Source organism: Delphinus delphis, chromosome 19 (genome assembly GCF_949987515.2).
Source record: "Delphinus delphis chromosome 19, mDelDel1.2, whole genome shotgun sequence".
Lineage (NCBI taxonomy): Eukaryota > Metazoa > Chordata > Mammalia > Artiodactyla > Delphinidae > Delphinus > Delphinus delphis.
Window position 1 is genome coordinate 25,507,324 of NC_082701.1, and position 21,372 is coordinate 25,528,695.

The following is a 21,372-nucleotide window of genomic DNA, read 5'->3' on the forward strand; positions in this document are numbered from 1 at the left end:
CTAATAGCATAATTTCAACATGAATAAACTAATCAAAAGTTAACCAATTCTCCATTATCCACACTAACAGGGTACAGTGACCCATATAATTATCAAAGTTTTATATTTAGTCATGGAATATAAGTTTTCTAGAACCTTAAGTCTGAACGTTGTATGTGTGAACTGACAAAGTTCAAAATAAGAATTAACAGATACTCTATGATGACTGGACTCAGTAAGAGCTACTTAGCTCTTGCTGCTTTCTTCCTCATACCACTATCAAGATACAATTCACTGGGCTAAACAGAAAGGCCTTCTGGCTTTCTAAGTTTACTATTAGGAGAAAAATAAATGGTAAGGATTTGGGATTGTTGGGTTTTTGTTTCCCACAAGTTCAATGTGAAAGAGTAAGTCCATGTCAAAAATACAGTCATCGAAACTGAAAGCAATAATATCCTGAATATCCCACCTAGAGAAAGTGAAAAGTACCCAGAGAAGGACAGGAGAGGACAATGTTCTACATAACAATACTCTAAGATTTAAAGCAACAGTGAGCAAAGGGAAGCTATCTTTGATATATAAAAAGTACAAATTTCTATCTCTTTGGGTTCAAGTCCTGGTTCTATTACTCAGGACTTTGGATGTAACAATTATTTGGGTCTCAGTTTCCCTTTCTTCTAAATAAGGAAAACACCACTTACCACACAGGAAGGATGTTTGAAAAATAAAATAATTCACATGAATGCACTTTCAGTTCTTCAGAAGAAAGTTATGAATCCTTAAGTATGAACCTGAAAAGCTAATTAAAAATAAGATGACCTCGTCAAAATTAAGTCTGAAATACAGTAACCGAGAGGGTCTTTGAGATCATTCATTATCAGCTATCAATTCTACTCCAAATAACTGAATTCATATTAAGGCTGGGCTGAAGTGTAAATGTAATTTAAGTAATCAAACAAGAGCATTTATAATGTTAATGTAGCAAAAATAAGTTAAATAGGTTATTCAGCATCATCTTGATTTGATATACCTAAAAATACTGATGCAAAATGATGACATTCTCTTGGTGTTTATGTTTTAAAAATATATTTGGAGCTGGTTGCTCAAAAGATACACAATCACTAACAATAAACACTATAGGGTATTAATAATGGAACAATTGAAATAGAGTTAAACACACATATGCACACAAGGGGGTTATTTCTCTGGTGTATAAAATAATCTGAAACTAGCTAATTAAAATTTTGAAGTCTAATAGTAAAGTAATAGATGGTATTATCCAACATTTACTGAGCAATATATACAAATCATTATGCTAAGCACCAGAAGTACAAAAAAGTGTTAAACTTAATATGCACATCCTAAAACTAGACTATAAACTATGGCCAAATAGTTGAGACAACAAGAAATTACTAAATTAATTAATGCGTATTGTATACAACTAGTTCTACAATATAAGTAGGAATTAGATAATAACAGTGAAAAGGGAAATAAGAAAAAGGGATTCTGGATAGATATCTTAACATTTTATCATTTATAGCAGCTCCCATTTTCTTATACAGTGGTCATCACATCTGACTGGAGGTTTACGGAAACCTTGGGAGGAAGGCACGGCTGATTCCTGGCTGGCCCTTATTTTAGATGAGGAAAATGAAGCCTGAAGAGATTAGGCAACCTGCATTAAGATCACAGGTCAGGAGGTGGCAGAGGCAGAGCCTGGCCAGTTTGCCAACTTTGTCCGTAGCTCATTTCTACTACATTACATTTTAAGTTATCAATACTAAAGTGAGAACTAGAAGGGAGCTCAGAAATCTTCTCATGCAGTATTGCTCTAACCAATCTGATAAACCTTTCTGAAGAAGGCTCCACTGCAGACCTACTGATTGATCACCCACAAGAGGGAGGTTTTGTATTTTTATAAGATCCCCAAGAGGTGATTGTGGTGATGAGCTAAGCTTGGAAAACACTGTTCTATTATCTGTCCAGTGTGGCAGACATGTGGCTATTTAAATTTACACCTGATTAAATGAGATTGAAAATTGGGCTCCTCAGCCACACTAGTTACCCTTTAAGTGCTCAACAGCCACATGTGGCTAGTGGCCACCATACACATGGCACAGATATAGGACAGTTCCATCACTGCAGAAAGTTCTATTGGATAATGTTAATTCTAGACCAACCTTTCCACTCTAAGGATGAGAAAACTGAGGCATAGAATCTTGTCCAACAAGGCATATGAAGTTATTTAGTGGCAGAATTGAAATGCTAACCTAATCTGCCAGTGTCCCTCATACTGCATCACTTCATCCCCAAAAATTTAGGGTTTATTCAAATGGGAATTGTTTTCTTTCCACCCTTCCTTGTGGGTTGCAGTAAGAAATTTTAAATTTATGGGAAAAAAATCCTAAAAAAACAAAGGCTTATTTAAAATTCATGACTAAAATCAAACAATTTGCAATTTTTGTATAAAATTAAAAGTAGCCTTGGACAGTTAAGAATACCCTAGTGTTAGGAGGCATATCTTAGTTTAACTATTAACTCCTTCCTCTTTTACCATCCTGATGTTTTTATCTTTCTTTTGGATCTGAAACTCTGAAACTAATGATAATTGGCTTACCTTAACATTATAAATATGAAAAAGTTAAATCTTACTTAGCAAACATTTTAAAGATGAACAATTGAGAAACAAAGAGCAACCAAAAGAATAGTGACTTGTCTAATTTTAGGATGTGGTCACTCAAATCACTGAGAACTCATGGCTTTCAGTAATCTAGTGGTTTTGTATTTATAACATTAATAGGTTGTTTTCACTTCTAAGCTATAGTTTAACCTTCCTTTGACAACTATGTTACATTTAAAACAATTTAAATAGTTTTAATTTCTGATGAAACTGAGGGTTTGAAGCCTCTGAACATCTAAGAAAAGGTTTAGACACTAATTAAATCAACATATAACCAGCCATAAAAATATACAGTAGTGTCTTCTTTAAAAATAAAACCAGTCATTCCTGTCTAGTATGTTTAGAATGCAAACGTCTCCAAAGTCAGTCAGCTTAAGTCATGACAGTTCATGTTTAAAGTGAACAGGAACTTGGGAATTTCACGTTAATGAAAACTTTCAAGACAGAATTATGCAGCTCCATTAACTTTTAGCAGTATCTAGTATTCATTCCCATGTTAACTTTCAGTGACTAGATTTAGAGAAAATATCACATGTCAAAGTGTGTACAAAATTAAAAACTGGACAGTTAAAAAACATGGTTCAACATAAGATACTTATGAACAGATACTTATTCAGACAGTTTTTGCCATAATTTGCAAGTCACCCAGAAGCGTGGAGTATGGGGTTCTACATAAGTAGAAGCTACTTGTTATTCAGGGAAGGAGGTGGTGCAAAAAAAGACAGCTATTTTCTTTCTAAACACTCATCGGTGTAGAGGTAAACAAATGAAAAAAAATACAGTGTAAGCACATTAGAGCAGAGCAACAGTCTCCAAGTCATAAAAGGGGGAGAGAAAACAATTTCTGTGCTCTAACATTTTAACCGGGGGACTGGGAGTTTAAAGTAAAATTCATTCTCTGGCTTTTATACTAGATTCATTACCTCTACATTTTATCTGTTACGTCTTGACTCCCACTTCACCATATTAGGAAGAGGAAAACATGTGCCCCCAAGATTCCTAGGCCAATAAAACTTCTCTTGGAAGCAGCATAGCTCACCAAATGAAGGAGAGTATTAGAAAAATGCTAAGGGACAATAGTAGAACTGAACTATCTAAACCACCGAGTGATAACTACTGATGTATACTAATACAAGAAGCATGAAAAATATTGCAAACTCTAGGCAAATATTAAAGTGTTGCAAAAATTTCATATCTCATTAAAAATTGGAAACGAAAAAGAGAATGTATTGTGAAGGAGGGGCCCCAAGCAGGAAGCCCAGCTTGAAAGGAAAACACAGGTCAAAAGGAGGTGGTGGTGGGGAGTGCAGTTCTTCTGATCATCCCTGTACCAGGAGATGCTTCTAACAGCTTTGGTACTATCTCCAAGAGGCAATTTAGGCATCCCTTAGGGAAAGTGATTTAGGCAACGAGAAATGTGATTTGAGATAGAATGCTGAAATTTCTAACTTTAAAAAGATGCACTAGTGAGAGAAAACAGCCATGAAATTCCCAGATCCTATTTCCCAAACTTCCTGTAGAAAAATATCAACCATTCTCAGACATAGAAGCCAGCACATTTGAACTGACAAATGTAACAAAACAAAGTTTTCAGACGGCCCTCACTATCTCTCAAGCCCTCCTTCCCCCACTTCCCTGCTGTTCTTTCCTGGCACACAAAATATAGGCCAATGAGCAGTGGGTGAGGAGAATGTGAGAGAAAATTTGAGAAGTAAAAAGGGAATCCACTTAATAAGGACATGAATGAGTCTAAAGAGTCTAATAAGGGTAGGCAGACAACAATCAGAACTGAACGGCAAGGGCTTTCCATGGCAGCAGCGAGCGCTCAGTGTTTGCAGGGGTTTAGGCAGAGGCCAGGCTACCTACCACTTGTCAGAGAGGCTGCACAGGGGACGGCTGCTTTGGGTGACCTCTAATGTCTCTTCCGACTCTGAAATGTTAGGATTCTTATTTCACAAAAGAGAACGCAACGGTCGTAAAAGCCCACCGACCTAGAACCCTTTTAAATAGGCGGCGGCTTCCCAATCACCACTCCCACCTCTCCCATCCCACACGTGCCCACCCCGCCCCCTTTCAATTTTTCCACCTCCACGTGCGAAACGCCTCGTGGCACCTGCCCCACAGCCGAGAGGCGCCTTCCCCTGCAAAGCACCAAAACTCTGCCCCCTTGGGAGAAGTGAAGACTCCACTCCCCGATTCTTGGGCGGCCAAAAAAGGAAGTCTCAAATCCAGCCTTTCTCCCCAAGCCAGAGCTGAAGGGGGACGGGAGACCGGAACGAAGAGAACTTTCTTCTAAAATTTTTCTTCCAAAAAGTAAAGAGGATAGAGAGAACCCTGATGAGTCCGGGGATGGGGGGAGGGGAACCCCCGAATCGTTTAACGGCCGGTAGGGGGAGGGGGCTCCGGAGGTGGAGGGGGCGTGGGATGGAGAAGCAGGCCTGGGAGCGGGGTCAGGGGGCTGCAGGGGTTCCTGGGGTCGGGGGGCTGCCGGCGTCCCCCCAACCTGGCACACAAAGCAGATGCCGCGCTCGGCTCTCACCAGATCCTTTGTGTTTTCCATCAGGGCCTCATGGGTAGGGGCTGTCCGTGCTCCCCGGGCCCGCGGCGCCCCCTCCCGAGCTGGGGGCAGGCGCCTCTCCCCGGGACTACGGCGACTACAGGGGGGCCCCGACTGGGCCCAGACCGGTGGCGGCGGCGGCAGCCCCCGGATTTCCCCCCTTTAACTCGGGTGGCCCCAGGATATCAACAACATTAGCATAGCCCTCCCTCCCCAGCGCGCCTGCGCCGTGACCCGCGCCCCGATTGGCCCACTTCCCTACATACCCTCCGTCTGTCTTCCAGCGTGGGACCCTCTGCAGGCTCCGTACTCCAAGGGCCGTACCAAGACGAAGGGGTGGAAAAGGCGATTGGGCTCGTGTAAGTCGAGTGGTTAAAAAGTTAGGAAGAAGAGTAGCAGTTTTAGCCTGTCATCTCAGTTTATACCCTGGCTTTCTTGCGCTCCTTTCAATCAATTGCAGCTGCGAAGTTGTGTTGGAAAAAAATTTCCACTCCAGTCACGCCGCTTCCCCCTCCACCCGGAAGATTGGTTCTCTCGGAGGAACTCCCACACGGGGAGGGGCTCGTGAGGGGATGGGCGTTACACAAGGGGGACAGTGCTGGTCACGTGCTCACAGGGCGGTGCAGCCTCTTTCCGGCCCCCTGTGGCCTCAGCCGCTACGGAAAGCAAGGGCCTCGGCGCACGCGCAGTGAGGATCCACGTGAGCACCTGCGTTCCTTCTCAAACCGAACCATGCCGCCGGAACGGAGGAGCCGAACGAGACCGGACCGGAGAGCCGGAGCGAGACCAGACCGGAAGACCCGAATGAGACCGGACGATAGAGCCGCGGGGCCGGACGGGCCGCTCCAAAAGGCTGCTCCTTCATTTCAGCGGAAATCGCCGGCCCGGCCGCGCGCGGCGGCCGCCGTAGTCGCGGCCGAGGAGGAGAGACGGCTCCGGCAGCGGAACCGCCAGACGCTGGAGGAGGACAAGCCGGCCGTGGAGCGGTGCTTGGAGGAGCTGGTCTTCGGCGACGTCGAGGACGACGAGGACGCGCTGCTGCGGCGTCTGCGGGGCCCGCGGGTAAGGGAGGCCGCGACGTGCGGGCTGGGCGCTCGGTGGGCGGTGTGCCTCCTAGGGCGGAGCCTGGGCGACCTGTGGCGCAGGGGAGCGTTCAGGTGGGAGGGAACCGGGAATGCGGGCGCCGCGGGGTGCCAGACTGAAAGTCCCGGGAGGGCGGAGATCGCGCCTTTCTCCGCCCCCGAGGGAGCCACTGAGCCTGGTATGCAGCAGGCGCTCAACACATATTCGTTTAGCCAACTAATCGTGAGCATCTTTCGATTAGTGGCAGTGGCTCAGTTCCACTGTTTTCTCCCCAGACTCAGTGTTTCTTTTCTCTTGGTCATTCAATCGCCTGCCTCAATACTTTGCTGTGATTCAGGGGTTCCACTTCGTTTGTGAAATCAGAATTTGTGGGCACAGGCCTGGGAGTCTGTTTTAACAACCACATCGAGTGGTTGATAAGCCAGCTTTTGAGAGTGACCGTGTATTCGTCTATTAAAGTAATATTTGTGAGCCAGTTTGGCGCCAGATACTTCTCCTGGCAGTGCAAACCCTGCATGATTAATTGATTATAATTTTTTTGCATGCTTTTTGCTTTTTTTTTTTTTTAATCCTATACCTGTCTTTTCTTCCAATATAGGGAGTCCCAGGCAGTTTCTAGGCACTAGAGGAGAAACAGCAGTGGACGAAAACTAACAAAAATCCCTGCCTTCTTGGAGCTTGGATACTTAGTGGCAGAGGCAGAAGATAAAATTCAAGTTATGTCAGTGAAGTGCTGAAGGAAAAAAAAAATAAAGGCGTTCAAAAAAGGGAGATAAGCGTGTGTCAAGGGAGCCTGTGAAATTTTACATAGGGTAGTCAAGCAAAGCCTTACTGAGAATTACTCAGTTTGATAAGCGAATGCAGACCTAGCAAGTATCAGTTGATTGCCAGAACCTCATTTGGGTGCTTATGGGAGAGGTTGCAGAATCTAGTTGGGAGATAGAGAAATGCTACTGGAAAAATGCTGAACTGTGTGACAGTTTCCAATTCGGGAAAAGAAACAGTTTAAGTGAGGTGGGGTTTGTTGGGCTTTGAAGGATCATAGGCCAATAATACAGCAAGTAGAAATCATTTGGACATTTCTATCATGTGGTTTTGGGAAAGCTCTCAAGCTCACTTCAGGTGAAATTCTGTGGTCTAGATTTAGATTTGTTTGGGTAGTATAAAGTTTCTTGAGGAGGTGAGGGGTCAAGAACAGTTAAGAAAAGTGGAGAAGTATGTTTATGAATATGAAATATGACTTAATTATGACATTCAGTCATGTTATTTTATCTTTGGTGTCTGCCTTTGGTCCTGTGATTTCTGTAGTTCTGTGATTTTCCCTGCTCCTTTATTCATCTGTCAACTTACCTTTTTTACTTGTCTTACTTGGTTTTTTCCTTTCAGCAAGTTGACTCTTTGACTATTCCAATCTTACCTCATGTGTCCAACGGGGGGTGCCATTCTCTAATCTCCTCATTTTCTGTTCGATCTCCAGCATTTGCTGTGGTAGCATTCTGTCCCATAATTTGATAAGAGGGCCATAAAAACAAAGCATTCTACAAGCCACTATTCTGCAAAGTCTGCCACCATGGGGTATGAAAGACTCAGTGCTTGTGGGTATTTTGTCTTTTCTAGGTTCAAGTACAAGAAGACTCAGGTGACTCTGAAGTGGAGAATGAAGCAAAAGATAATTTTCCACCTCAGAAGAAGCCAGTTTGGTTGGATGAAGAAGATGAAGATGAGGAGATGTAGGTTGCCTAATTTTTCTTCTGGAGTCCCTGCTTCTTCAAAAGTTACTTTGCAGGTTTTAAGAAAGTTCTCTTTCTGAATATGTGAGTACGTGAAGACTTGAAAAATACTGGAAAGTATAGCAAAGATCATTCATAATCCCATCACCGAGGGAGAACCACTGTTAACATGTTGGCATACATCTCTCCCTCTTTCTTCTGTGCTGTATAGAAAAGCTAAAAGAGCACAGTGTTTGGGGTCAGACCTGAGTTTGCCTCCTAGTTTGGCCAGTTCTTAACTGACCATTGGCAAGTTTGGAACCTACCTTTTCTCATGTGTAAAATAGGGATAATAGTAACTATATCAGAAGGCTCTTGAGATTAAATAGTGTATGTAGAGCTCTTAACACAATGCCTGAAATTGAGAAAAGACCAAAAAAAGTTAGCCATAATGTACAATATGTACCTTAAGATGAGAATGTATTGTATTGCAAGTATTTTCCCCAATTAAAAAAAAAAAACCTTTATAAACATTTTAAAATGGATGTATTATAGTCCATTATATGATTTAACCATAATTTATGTAGCTATCGTTGGATAAATATTTTTCCTTTTAATAGATTGATGTTGGGCTTCCCTGGTGGCGCAGTGGTTGAGAGTCCGCCTGCCGATGCAGGGGACACGGGTTCACGCCCCGGTCTGGGAAGATCCCACATGCCGCGGAGCGGCTGGGCCCGTGAGCCATGGCCGCTGAGCCTGCGCGTCCGGAGCCTGTGCCCCACAATGGGAGAGGCCACAACAGTGAGAGGCCCGCGTACCGCAAAAAAAAAAAAAAAAAAAAAGATTGATGTTGAGATGAGCATCTTTATACATAAATCTTTTTCTACTTAAAATTATTTAAGAAAGATTCTTTGAGGTAGATGAACTTAGTCAAAGAGCAGACATTTTTAAGGTTCTTGATAAATACTGCCAGGCTGACCCTGAGGTTCTGCTAATTTACCTTTCCATTGAAAAGTGTCCGTTTCACTCCATTTTAAAAGCAATGATTTCTCTGGACTTCCCTGGCGGTCCAAGTGGTTAAGACTTTGCCTTCCAGTGCAGGGGGTGCGGGTTCGATCCCTGGTGGGGGAGCTGAGATCCCACATGCCTTGCGGCCAAAAACCCACAACATAAAACAGAAGCAATATTGTAACAAATTCAATAAAAACTTTGAAAATGGTCCACATCAAAAAAATCTTAAAAAAAAATAAAAGCAATGATTTCTCTTTTTTCAGACATTGTCAGTTTAGGGTGACAGTTTAGGGTAGGAAACATCTAACTTGTGTTGAGAAAACTATTAGTCGTTGGTTTTTCTTAAAAGTAGTCTCCATTATGTCTTTGCGTATTTGTCTACTGGAGACTTTCATTTTGTTTTTTTATTTTTAAAATAAAAATTGTACATAAGGTGTACAACATGATAATTTGCTATATGTATACACAGTGAAGTTATTACTATAGTTACGTGAACTAATTAGCATTTCCATTTCTTCAGATGGTTACCATTTTTATTTGTGGTGAGAGCCCCTGAAATCTACTCCCTTAGCTAATTTCCAGCGTATAATATTGTCATTAACTGCAGTCATGCTACGTAACTGCAGCTTTGTACCCTTTAACCAACATCTCCCTATTTCCTCTACCTTCTCACCCCTGGTAACCGTCATTCTGCTCTTCGCTTCTACGTATTCTACTCTTTTCAGATTCCACATGTAAGTGAGATTATGCAGTACTTCTCTTTGATGTCTGTTTTATTTCACTTAGCTTGACGTCCTCCAGGGTCATCCATGTTGTTGCAAATGGCAGATGAGACTGTTTATTAATGATTTTAGTATATCAGCTCCTTGCATATTGAGAATTTCAAACCTTTATATGTCAAATTTATTGCACATTATCTAGCTTTTTGTTTGCCTTTAAGTTTGTTTTAATGTTGTCTGATGCACAGAATATTTTAATGTTGATGTAGTGAAGTCTATGACACTTTTCCTTTTTTTTTTTTTTCCTGTTGTTTTTAGTAAAAAGTTCTTCAGAGAGAAATATTTGCCTGTATTTTTCCTTCACAGTATTTTAAGGTTTGGGTTTTGTTTTTTTATGTTTTTTTGTATTTAACTCTGATTTACCTGGAATTTATTTTGGTGAATGGCATAAGCTGTGTCTAGATAAGTAATTGTGAATTTGAAATAGCTCTTCAAAGGGTAAACTAGATGATCCGAAATATTGGAGATTCCTTTTTGTTTCGGGAAGAATGGAGAATGTGCATTGGAGATGTTCCACATCTTATAAATCTTGACCTGTGTTGTTTGCTCAAAATACTAAAGGCAGCAACTATTTATGTTGATTCTTTAAGTTATTGAAAGCATGCTGTTTTCTGTTTTTTTTATAGGGTTGACATGATGAACAATCGTTTTCGGAAAGATATGATGAAAAATGCCAGTGAAAATAAACTTTCAAAAGATGAGCTTCAAAAGAGACTTAAGGAAGAGTAAGTGTCCTTTTTTATAGGTTTGCCAAGATGTATTTATAACCAGTATTTTGATTTGCTCAGTCTTTGGCTTCTTGGGTAGTCAGATTTCCATTTTGAATTGGAAGAGCATTGTTCTTGGAAGACATGATTAAGTTTTAGTATGGGGGCCTGAGAAGGAATCAAGTACAAAAAACTTTGGAAAAAACCTGTAATCCCACCATTTAAATATAATCAATGATATTATTTTTTTTTAACATCTTTAGTGCAGTGTAAACGCTTTACAGTGGTGTGTTAGTTTCTGCTGTATAACAAATCAGCTATACATATATCCCCACATCTCCTCCCTCTTGCATCTCCTTCCCACCCTCCCTATCCCACCCCTCTAGGTGGACACAAAGCACCGAGCTGATCTCCCTGTGCTATATGGCTGCTTCCCACTAACTGTCTGTTTTACATTTGGTAGTGTATATATGTCCATGCCACTCTCTCACTTTGTCTAAGCTTACCCTTCCCCCTGCCCGTGTCCTCAAGTCCATTCTCTGTCTGCGTCTTTATTCCTGTCTTGCCTCTGTGTACTTCAGAACCTTTTTTCTTTTTTTAGATTCCATATATATGTGTTAGCATAAGGTATTTGTTTTTCTATTTCTGACTTACTTCACTCTGTATGACAGTCTCTAGGTCCATCCACATCTCTGCAAATGGCACAATTTTGTTCCTTTTTGTGTGTATTAGCTATTTTAAAGTCCTTGTGTGCTAATTCTGTCAGGTTGGTCATTTCTGTTTCTGTTGACTGCTTTTTCTTCTGGTTATGGTTCATGTTTTTCTGCTTCTCTGTATATCTAGTAATTTTGATTGGATTCTGGGCAGTGTGAATGTTCAGTGTCTGGATTTTGTTTTTTGCTTTTAATGTGTATTGAACTTTGCCTTGGCAGGCAGTTAATTGACTTGGAAATCACTTGGATCCTTTCAGGATTTGTTTTTAGCTTTCTTCTACAGTAGCATTTATTCTAGGCTGGTTTAGCCCCATTATTAAGTTATGACCTTCCTGGGATCTCTCCTGAATGCCCTGAGTGTTCAGTAAGGACCCTTCCTCTGACTGGTTGAACTCAAATGTCTGAGTTTTGGTTCTGTGCAACTTACAGACCCCTAGTAGTTCTTTGCTTGACCTCATGGAGTTTCATCCTATGAGTGTGCAGTTTAGTATTCAGAAGAAGTGTCTGTGGACCCCTGTGCAGATTTCTGGAGCTCTTTCTCTTTTTCTTCTACAGTTGACTGCCCCTCAAATTCGTGTTGTTTCAGCCTCTTTCAAGTCTGATCTTTTTCTCCTTGTTTCTGTGTCAGGGTCTTATAAAAATGCCTTGAGGGGAAAATCCCAGTAATGGCATTGCTCACCTTGTTATTTTTCTTCTCTTAGAGATCATAGTCCTATGTTGCCTGTTGTCCAATTTCTGAAAATAGTTTCACATATTTTGTCCAGTTTTCTAGTTACTTATGGCTTAGTTTGGTGGACTTGTCTGTGATTCTGCATTAAACAGAAAGATTCTTTTCAGGCTTCCAAATACCAGCCCTTCAGAATATAACTGTCATGCTTCTCCTGAAGCTTACTTTTTCCAGGATGAAATGCTCCCATTTTATGCAAAGGATATATGATGAAGTTTTGTTTATTTTACCAATCTGGTTGTTTTCTTTCAGACATGTTCTTGTATTCTTTTGTGTACTCTGTGTACTATAGCATTGATTTATAACCACAAAGAGATTTCTATTTCTTTACTTAGTCACCAAATCTGGTGTGTTGATATGTGCAAATAAGACAACTATGTAACTAGATGTAAATAAATAACAACAAATATGTATCCAGGTGGTTATTACCAATTTAGGACTATCCTGTGTGAGTAGCCCTTCTGTTCTGAAAGATGATAACTTCTTTGGAAGAGATTCTATTCATGCTCTGACCTATATTCTTGAAATGTATTAAACTCTATATAAATACAGTGGTCACTACAATATTTTATTTTTACATTTTTGCTTAGATTTCAGCATGCCATGGGGGGAGTACCTGCCTGGGCAGAAACCAATAAGCGGAAAACATCTTCAGATGGTGAGTGTTGACACCTCTGTTTAAGTTGGTAAATAGATTCCTATTCCTGTTCTGTTATTGTTTGAGGTTTCTCACGAGGCTTGTTAAAACCTGGTGTTTGAAATATGTCTTTTTTTTTTTTTATGTCTGGTTTTGAAGTCTATCATTTCTCTGAAGGAAGCTCTTCTACAATAGTGTAAGAGGTACTTAGTAGCATATTCTTTACTTGTAGAGACAATAATGGATGGATTTTATGATGTTTTTCCTCAACAGAACTGTGTTACATTATGGCATAGATTAAGTAAAAAATAAGTAGTAGTGTTATTTCTTGATTCAGAGCCCCTTCCAAAGACATGAGCAGCTGATCTAGCTATCCACTAGGAAATGGAATGTCTTTCTAGGGAGCACATGTCAGGTTAGGCCCAGATGATTATTCACTTTCTAAAAACCTATTTTTCAACTGCAGATTTTAAGTTTGACTTGTACCAAAACTGTTTTCTGCTGTTTAGATCTTTGAGTTTAGATATTATTTATATGGATGGTTTGGCCAAGATCTGATTTGAGTTCTTGGAGTTATAAATTTTAGCCTTGGAATTGACTTCTGAAATCCTTGAGGAACTCCAGAGTATATCCTCCCATTGTAATACAGGAGCTCCTTTCTTAGCATCTTTGGTATCTGATGAACCTCTGTTTGATTATCATCATCACCTCTCCCTCCCATCTCCCCACCCATGTCAGTCTTCATGGTATTCACGTATAGAGAGCCCTTCCAAGGAGCCAGTTTTATATAATTCTGTTAGAAAACTCAATCTGTTATTAAGTAGAAACTTACTTTCTGGTTTCCAACCAGATACTTTTAGAGGTTGAAGGACTCTTAGTGATGTAGCCCGACTTTATCTCCTGCAAGAAACTTCTCTATAACATCTGTTAGATGATAATTTAGCCTCTGCTTAAATATTTCAAATAATGTTGTGCTCTTTATTAGACTATTTCTTCCTCTTTTCTTCTTCTCTTTAAAAACTAATTGTAATTTTTTTACTATTGAAATTCAGCCTCCCTACACTGTAGTCCTACCTTTCGAAGAGATATAATCTTATCTCTCTTTCATATAAACGTCTTCTGTTATTTGAGAAATGTCTTTCCGGGTTTTTTTAAATATGTTAATCATCTTGTCCTGTCACTGTTTTTTTTTTTTTTTTTTTTTTTTTGGCCCTGGATGAAATATAATTTTATTATCCATTTTAGAATATTGGATTCATAGAACTATAGCAGTTTAGATATAGATTAGGTTTATGCTGACATTGAAGCAGGAAATCTCCCAGATCCCAGTGGCTTAATCCAATAGAATTGTTTTTTTTCCTATGAGTACAATTGAGGTGGTGAGAAGGTGATGCTCTACTTAAGGGACCCAAGTTTATAGACGTTCTGCCATCTTCAGGCTGGCTCTTCCAATGTTGCCTAGGATATTGACCACCAGTTGACTTATAGGAGAAGAGAGAGAACTCACCAAGGGAAGTTTTTATTGTCCTGTCCTGGAAGTGGTACGTGATACTTTCACCTACATTTTATTGGCCAGAACTCAGTCATGAGGCCACACTAACTGCATGCAATACGAGGAAATATAGTTTGTCTTTGTGCCCAGGAGAAAAAGGAAATGAATTAGGTCAACAGTTAGCCAGTCTGTTACTATCTGGGATATCCAAGTCTAATACCTTAATTGTACATATGACAGTAGTAAAGTTCAAAAAGATAGAAGTGACTTGTCCAAGGTATACTTATTGGCGGAGTGGTGACTACAACCCAGCTTCACGGTTATCTCCAACGTATTATTTGTTTTTATCTGTAAATACTAGATTATCTTTTTTTTTTTCCTGAATTACCTTCCCCTCCCCCCCACTGGCCCACTGGCATGCAGGTTCCCTGACCAGGGATTGAACCTGTGCCCCCTACAGTGGAAGCACGGGGTCTTAACCACTGGACCACCAGGGAAGTCCCTAGATTGAGCATCTTTGAAAGAGAAGTACTCCTCCCTTTAAACACAGCTATAATGCTATTATCATACACCTTCAGAAATCAGTAGTAATTCCTTAATATTATGGAGTTTTATTGTTGCTGTTTTGTCAATTTATTCACCCCCACCCCCCACCCCCCAGCCCCCTGCCGCAGTATTCCAGTGTTTTTAGCTTGCTTTGTATTCTGCTTGGTCTTCATAGGTGCTGTTGAATCTGGCTACATGTCTTTTCTAAGTTTTGGAAATTCTTGCCTGTTATCTCTTCACACGTTGTTTTTGTTCCATTCTTTCTTTCCTTCTGGGATACCAATTACATGTATGTTAAAAAATTTTTTTAAAACATTCTTTGTTCTTTTCTGATGAGATTAGGTGCATTCAGGGTGGTATGGCTGTAGACTGTGTTCTTTTCTGTATCTTCTGTCTTTCTGCTTTCTGTACTTTAGTCTGGATATTTTTTTCTGATCCTTTTTCCAGACCACTAATTCTCTCTTCAGGTAATTTCGATATCCTGTTAACACCATCCACTGGGGTGTTAGTTTTAATTACTGTTTTTCAGTTCTAGAATTTCCATTTGGTTCTTTTTTTTTAATAGTCTAGTTCTCTGGCTTAATTCTGAGTCTTGCCTTTCATTATCTCTAATATGTTAAACATAAATTTTTTATTTTATTTATTTTTTATTATTATTTTTCCTTCCAGTTTGTTTTTTGTTTTTTTTTTTTTTTTGCGGTACGCGAGTCTCTCACTGTTGTGGCCTCTCCCGTTGCGGAGCACAGGCTTCGAATGCACAGGCTCAGCAGCCATGGCTCACGGGCCCAGCCGCTCCACGGCATGTGGGATCCTCCCAGACCGGGGCACGAACCCGTGACCCCCTGCATCGGCAGGTGGACTCTCAACCACTGTGCTGCCAGGGGAGCCCTCCTTTCAGTTTTACTGAGATATAATTGACATAGAGCACTGTATAAGTTTAAGGTGCACAGTATAATGATTTGACTTACATACATCATGAAATGATTACCTCAATAAGTTCAGTGAACATCCATCATCTCCTGATAAAAATAGATAAAAATTAAAGAAGTAGAAAAGAAGTATTTTTTCTTGTGGTGAGAAGTCTTAGGATTTACTGTCAACACCTTTCATATATAACATACAGCAGAGTTATATTTATCACGTTGTACATTATATCCCTAGTACTTATTTCTTATAACTGGAAGTTGGTACCTTTTGACTGTCTTCATCCAATTCCCCTCACGTTACCCTCCATCTCTGGTAACCACAGACCTGATCTCTTTTTCTATGAGTTTTAAATGTAATATTTAAAAATTTTATGTCTGATAACTTCATTATCTAGATCTCCTGTGAGGATTGTTTGTTTTTCTTTAGGTTTTCAGTTAAGTTATCTTACCTTGTCATTTACCTGGTTATATGTCATTGAGTGGTGGGCATTGTATATGAGAAATAGTATTGATTAACTAGAGGTCTAGGACAATGGTATCTTTCTCCAGAGAATTTGTATGTTTGTTTTTGGGTAGGTGGTTGGGCAGTGGGCACTAGCAATCCTAGAACATCTTATTCTAGTGAGAGAGTGTGAGGATTCAAGGCCGGGTTTCCGTTCTTGGGAGATTTTCTCGTAATTCTTTGATTTCACCTTTAATTTTATGTATAGCCTTTTGTGGCAACAATCCAGAGCCTGGTGGTTTACCAGACTCCTTAGGAACCTTAGAGGGCTTTTGGTACTAGTTTTTGCTCTCTTAACCCTGCAAGTGTTTTAAACACTCTGCTTAGCTTCTCAGCTTTCTTTACTAGAATCGTCAGTCATCTCCAGGGGAAAAGCAGCCCTATTACCTCTCTTGGAAGTTTTGATACACAGTTTGCTGGCATTGTTGTTTCAGTCAGCTAAAAGTTCTAGTTCTTTTTCCTGTGAGTTGTTAAGCTGGATCTGCTGTTCATCCTGTTGCCCATCTTGCCACTGTTACGAGTTTCTCTTTTTAAATTAAATGCTGACTCCGTTTCATCTTCATTTCATGTTGTTTTAGTCACTGTAGTGAATGCGTGTCTTTTGTTCCAGAGTCAGGCGTTGATTTTAACCATATACATGGAGGTCTTGTCATCGTTTTCCTCTCCTTCAAATTTATTTTGCTGTTTTACTTTTACCAGTTGCAGCTTAAATAAAACGATTGAGGTTGGGAGACTGGGAGGGGAGTTGAAGTTTGAAATATAGATGTTTGGGATAGGTAATGGCCATCTCATTGATTCTGAAGATCAGCCTATGGGTTTGTTTGATTTAGATGAAAGTGAAGAGGATGAAGATGATTTGTTGCAAAGGACTGGGAATTTCATATCCACATCAACCTCTCTTCCTAAAGGAATCTTAAAGGTGAGAATCAGTAAAATTGGGTCAATCCAACTAATTACCTCTGAAATCCAATATACTTCCCAGTTACAAATGTATGGATTCCTGTTATCTGTGGGATTAAATGTGCTTGCTATCATTTTGCCTTGGTAAATATTTGTGTTAGGTTTTTTACCTTTTGCAAAAACAAGATTAAATTATGTTCCCAGGAATTTTTTAGGAATGTTATTTGCTTCCCCCTTTTGCATTTCTTGTTCCTTCTGTTGGCACCAGCCTTGTTCATGCTGCTCTCATCTCTCGCCCAGTGCATAGCAACAGCTTTGTGGCTAGATTCTCCACTTCAACTTTCCTTCTTCCTAAACTGTTCTTCCTATAGTAGCCTGAGGGATCTGTTAAAAATAAAATATCATGTCCTGTCACTTTTCATTGCTCTTTGAAAACTTCTGAATTCCTTACCATAGTCTACACTGCCCTTCACAGGATCTGGCCTTTGGCGATGTCTTCAGCTTCATCTGATGCCTTTTCCTCTTATTCCTTACTCATGCCACACAGGCCTTCTTTCTGTTTCTGGCACATGCCAAGTTCTTTCTTGCCCCTGAACCCTTGCTCTTGCTCATCCCTCCATGTGTTCTTTAAGCACTGCCAGTGGCCAACTCATTCTTACTTTTTTTTTTTTCCCGGTACGCGGGTCTCTCACTGTTGTGGCCTCTCCCGTTGTGGAGCACCGGCTCCGGATGCGCAGGCTCAGCGGCCATGGCTCACAGGCCCAGCCGCTCCGCGGCATGTGGGATCTTCCCAGACCGGGGCACGAACCCACGTCCCCTGCATCGGCAGGCGGACTCTAAACCACTGCGCCACCAGCGAAGCCCTCATTCTTACTTTTCTGCTCACATGACGCCCTAGAAATGTCTTTCCTCACCATCTTACCTCAAGTGGCACCTTTCTGCTCACATGATGCCCTAGAAATGTCTTTCCTTGCCATCCTATCTGAAGTGGCTTACTCTAGTTACTGTCTAACTCATCACTGTGTCTCACTTGTTCATTGTGGTAACCAAGTGCCTACCCAGCACTTGCTTCAGTTAAATATATGCCAAATGAACAGTTCTCTCTTTGACATAATTTTCCCCATTATAAAAGGGTAGCATGCGAATTTAGATGGTGAGAGGGGACCTTATTATGGTAAATTATTAGAGTGATTCTGTCACTCCCCACCCTGTGCAGATAATTCATTTAGCTCCTCATAGGGTGAATTCACCTCCATTGAAAATGTAGTCACCACAAAAATTTATCTTCAGGGGTTACAAAGAAAACATCATACGATACTGTGTTTTTTATGTAATTGCATTTTCAATGTAGTGGAAGCCCCCGAAAAATGGATTCTTGTATGGTAAAGCGCTGTACTAGAATACTAGTTGGTAGCAGAGCTGTGGTCTTCTGGTTACTCTTCCAGTGCACTTTCTTCTGCATTGTAAACTACTTTATAGTGTCTTCATGCTTTAAAGAAAATAATGTTAACCCATTCGAATTGATAAAATTCCAGCTTTATTTTTCTGTAGATGAAGCACTGCCAGCAGGCTAATGCTGAACGTCCTACTACTGCTCGGATCTCGTCTGTGCAGTTCCATCCTCGTGCACAGGTTGTGATGGTCGCTGGATTAGATAATGCTGTATCGCTATTTCAGGTATGCATTTTTTTTTTTTTTTCTGCGGTACCCGGGCCTCTCACTGTTGTGGCCTCTCCCGTTGCGGAGCACAGGCTCCGGACGCGCAGGCTCGGCGGCCATGGCTCACGGTCCTAGCCGCTCCATGGCATGTGGGATCTTCCCGGACCGGGGCACAAACCCACGTCCCCTGCATCAGCAGGTGGACTCTCAACCACTGCGCCACCAGGGAAACCCTCATTCTTACTTTTCTGCTCACATGACGCCCTAGAAATGTCTTTCCTTGCCATCTTACCTAAAGTGGCACCTTTCTACTCACTTGATGCCCTAGAAATGTCTTTCCAGGGAAAGACACTGTGCCACCAGGGAAGCCCCAGGTATGCATTTTTAAATGAAGACTTGTAGGGACTTCCCTGGTGGCACAGCGGTTAAGAATCCGCCTGCCAATGCAGGGGACACGGGTTTGATCCCTGGTCCCGGAAGATCCTACATGCCGCAGAGCAGCTAAGCCTGTGCACCACAACTACTGAGCCTGTGCTCTAGTGCCCATGAGCCACAACTACTGAGTCCACGTGCCACAACTACTGAAACCCATGTGCCTAGAGCCCTTGCTCCACAACAAGAGAAGCCACCACAATGAGAAGCCCGTGCACTGCAATGAGGAGTAGCCCCCACTCGCTGCAACTAGAGAAAGTCCGTGCACAGCGATGAAGGCCCACTGCAGCCAAAAATAAATAAATAAATTTTTAAAAAAAGACTTGTAGTGAAAAGTGTTTACAATCAGCTTACATGGTCTGTGGAAATAATCAAAAGGAATATTTGTACTTCCTTATAGGTTGATGGAAAAACAAATCCTAAGATTCAGAGCATCTATTTGGAAAAGTTTCCAATCTTTAAAGCTTGTTTTAGTGCTAATGGAGAAGAGGTTTTAGCCACGAGTACTCACAGCAAGGTTCTTTATGTCTATGATATGCTGGCTGGAAAGCTAATTCCTGTGCATCAAGTAAGAGGTAAGGTTTCTAATGAACATATAGCTGACACGCACCTCCCTCCCCCCCAGCCCATAGTTGAGTTTGTTTAACAGTATTACAACCACTTTTTTTCCTCCCCATAGAATTATTAAAAATAAGGATTTCTTTGGTTTTAGTATTTGGAAAATGTCGTGTGGTTGAGATAACCTGTTTGAAAAAAGTGAACTGACTTTTTACTGAGTACCTATGGGAAGAAAATCATAATTTGCAAATATATATTCCCCTAGACCAGAAAAGCAGTTGCAAATACTTGGCTGTAAAATTAGCAGTTGCTGTAGCAGAAAGAACATGAGCCTGGGAGCTAGAAGACCTGGGTTCTACTGCCTTGGACAAATTATTTCACTCCTCTGATCTGTAATTTGGGTGCCCTCCAGTGCTTCTGCTGTTTGTTATAATACAATTTTGGTTTACGTTTAAAGGAAATAAAGCACTGCTTTTGGAATTTGTAATGTATTTTGAAGAATGAACTACTTAAATAATACATCTTTTTTTATCAGATAAAAATTTATCTTTCCTCTGCCTTATCTCGTCTTCTGCATTCTCCTACTCCCATTACCTCAAAAATATAATGACACCTTCATGAATCCTTTGGGAACTAAAGTCCTTGTAATGAAGTTGGTTGGGTTAACATTATAAATCTTGGGAGGTGTTGTCATACGCTACAGCTTGCTGGCAGTCTCCCTGTTAAATTGCACATATGTGGGGCTGTAAAGGTTACAGGTTGCTCTGTACAGCCTTTTTTCTGCTAGTGGTTAAAAGTGAGTAAGGCCAACTTTAGAAACATTTATGAAGTTTATTTTCAGTGTTTCTGGTCTGGTCTTTCCTGTGTTCCTGACACTTTCAGTGATCCTTTCCAAGGGGTTTTTTCTTTTTTTTTTTTCTTTCTCTCCCATTGCGGAGCACAGGCTCCGGACGCGCAGGCTCAGTGGCCATGGCTCACGGGCCCAGCCGCTCCACGGCATGTGGAATCTTCCCGGACCGGGGCACGAACCTGTGTCCCCTGCATCGGCAGGCGGACTCTCAGTCACTGCGCCACCAGGGAAGCCCTCCAAGGGCGGTTTTAATTTATCTATTTATGCTTTAAATCAGTGCTTCTTAAACATTAATGTGCATACGAATCACCTGGGGATCCTGTTAAAATGCAGACTCTGATTCTGTTGTTCTGAGGCGGGCCTGATTCTGCATTTCTAACAAGTTCTCAGATGCTGCTGATGCTACTGGTCCATGGACTTCCCTTTGAGTTGGAAAACCTTAAACTGTCTCCCCATATTGAAATAGAAAACAACATGTAGTAGTTATTATTCTTAAATGTCATTCCGCTAATCAAAAGGAATGTGCTCTGGTCCTTCCTTGCCTTGCATCCTCTTGGGAAAAGCAAACCAGGGGTGGCTGAGATCCAGTAGTTAGTGATGTGCACTGTGGATCTGCTGGTGTGCAGGGGTGTGCATCTGATCACCGGATTCTTCTAAGACATGGCATTTATCTTTGCCTTTTAATATTTTTCCTTCTCTTTCCTCAATAAGCATAACTTGGTAATAATGATAATTATAATAGTAAATCAAATGTATTTCTTCTTGTGGTGTTATTGAATATAATTCTCAGTCTCGTGATTATAAAACAGTATTCATAACTGGAAATTAAGGACAGTAGAACAAGGGGGAAAATTGCTGACAAGTTAGGATGTGCAAGCCTTACATGTATGTGAGCTCTTGGTTCTTGCAAATGCAAGTCTGAAAA

General features: G+C 41.0%; 2 protein-coding genes across 11 annotated transcripts in view; one reads left to right on the forward strand and one right to left on the reverse strand.

Annotated features, from left to right (window-relative positions):
- Window positions 1-5,571, reverse strand: part of MBTD1 (mbt domain containing 1) — a 67,853-nt gene extending 62,282 nt beyond the window's left edge. For 4 of the 8 annotated variants that reach the window (XM_059996837.1, XM_059996836.1, XM_059996835.1 and 1 more), the window contains exon 1: window positions 5,199-5,469. In XM_059996837.1, coding sequence (XP_059852820.1) covers window positions 5,199-5,219 — 21 coding nt within the window. In that variant the 5' untranslated portion in view covers window positions 5,220-5,469. The other 4 variants (XM_059996840.1, XM_059996841.1, XM_059996838.1 and 1 more) reach the window with 4 other exon arrangements.
- Window positions 5,572-5,839: 268 nt separating this feature from the next.
- UTP18 (UTP18 small subunit processome component) overlaps window positions 5,840-21,372 on the forward strand; it is a 39,546-nt gene continuing 24,013 nt past the window's right edge. For all 3 annotated transcript variants that reach the window (XM_059996844.1, XM_059996845.1, XM_059996843.1), the window contains exons 1-7: window positions 5,840-6,278; window positions 7,917-8,029; window positions 10,425-10,523; window positions 12,536-12,603; window positions 16,879-16,967; window positions 18,500-18,625; window positions 19,440-19,614. In XM_059996844.1, coding sequence (XP_059852827.1) covers window positions 5,949-6,278; window positions 7,917-8,029; window positions 10,425-10,523; window positions 12,536-12,603; window positions 16,879-16,967; window positions 18,500-18,625; window positions 19,440-19,614 — 1,000 coding nt within the window. In that variant the 5' untranslated portion in view covers window positions 5,840-5,948. The remainder of the gene's footprint in view (window positions 6,279-7,916; window positions 8,030-10,424; window positions 10,524-12,535; window positions 12,604-16,878; window positions 16,968-18,499; window positions 18,626-19,439; window positions 19,615-21,372) is intronic.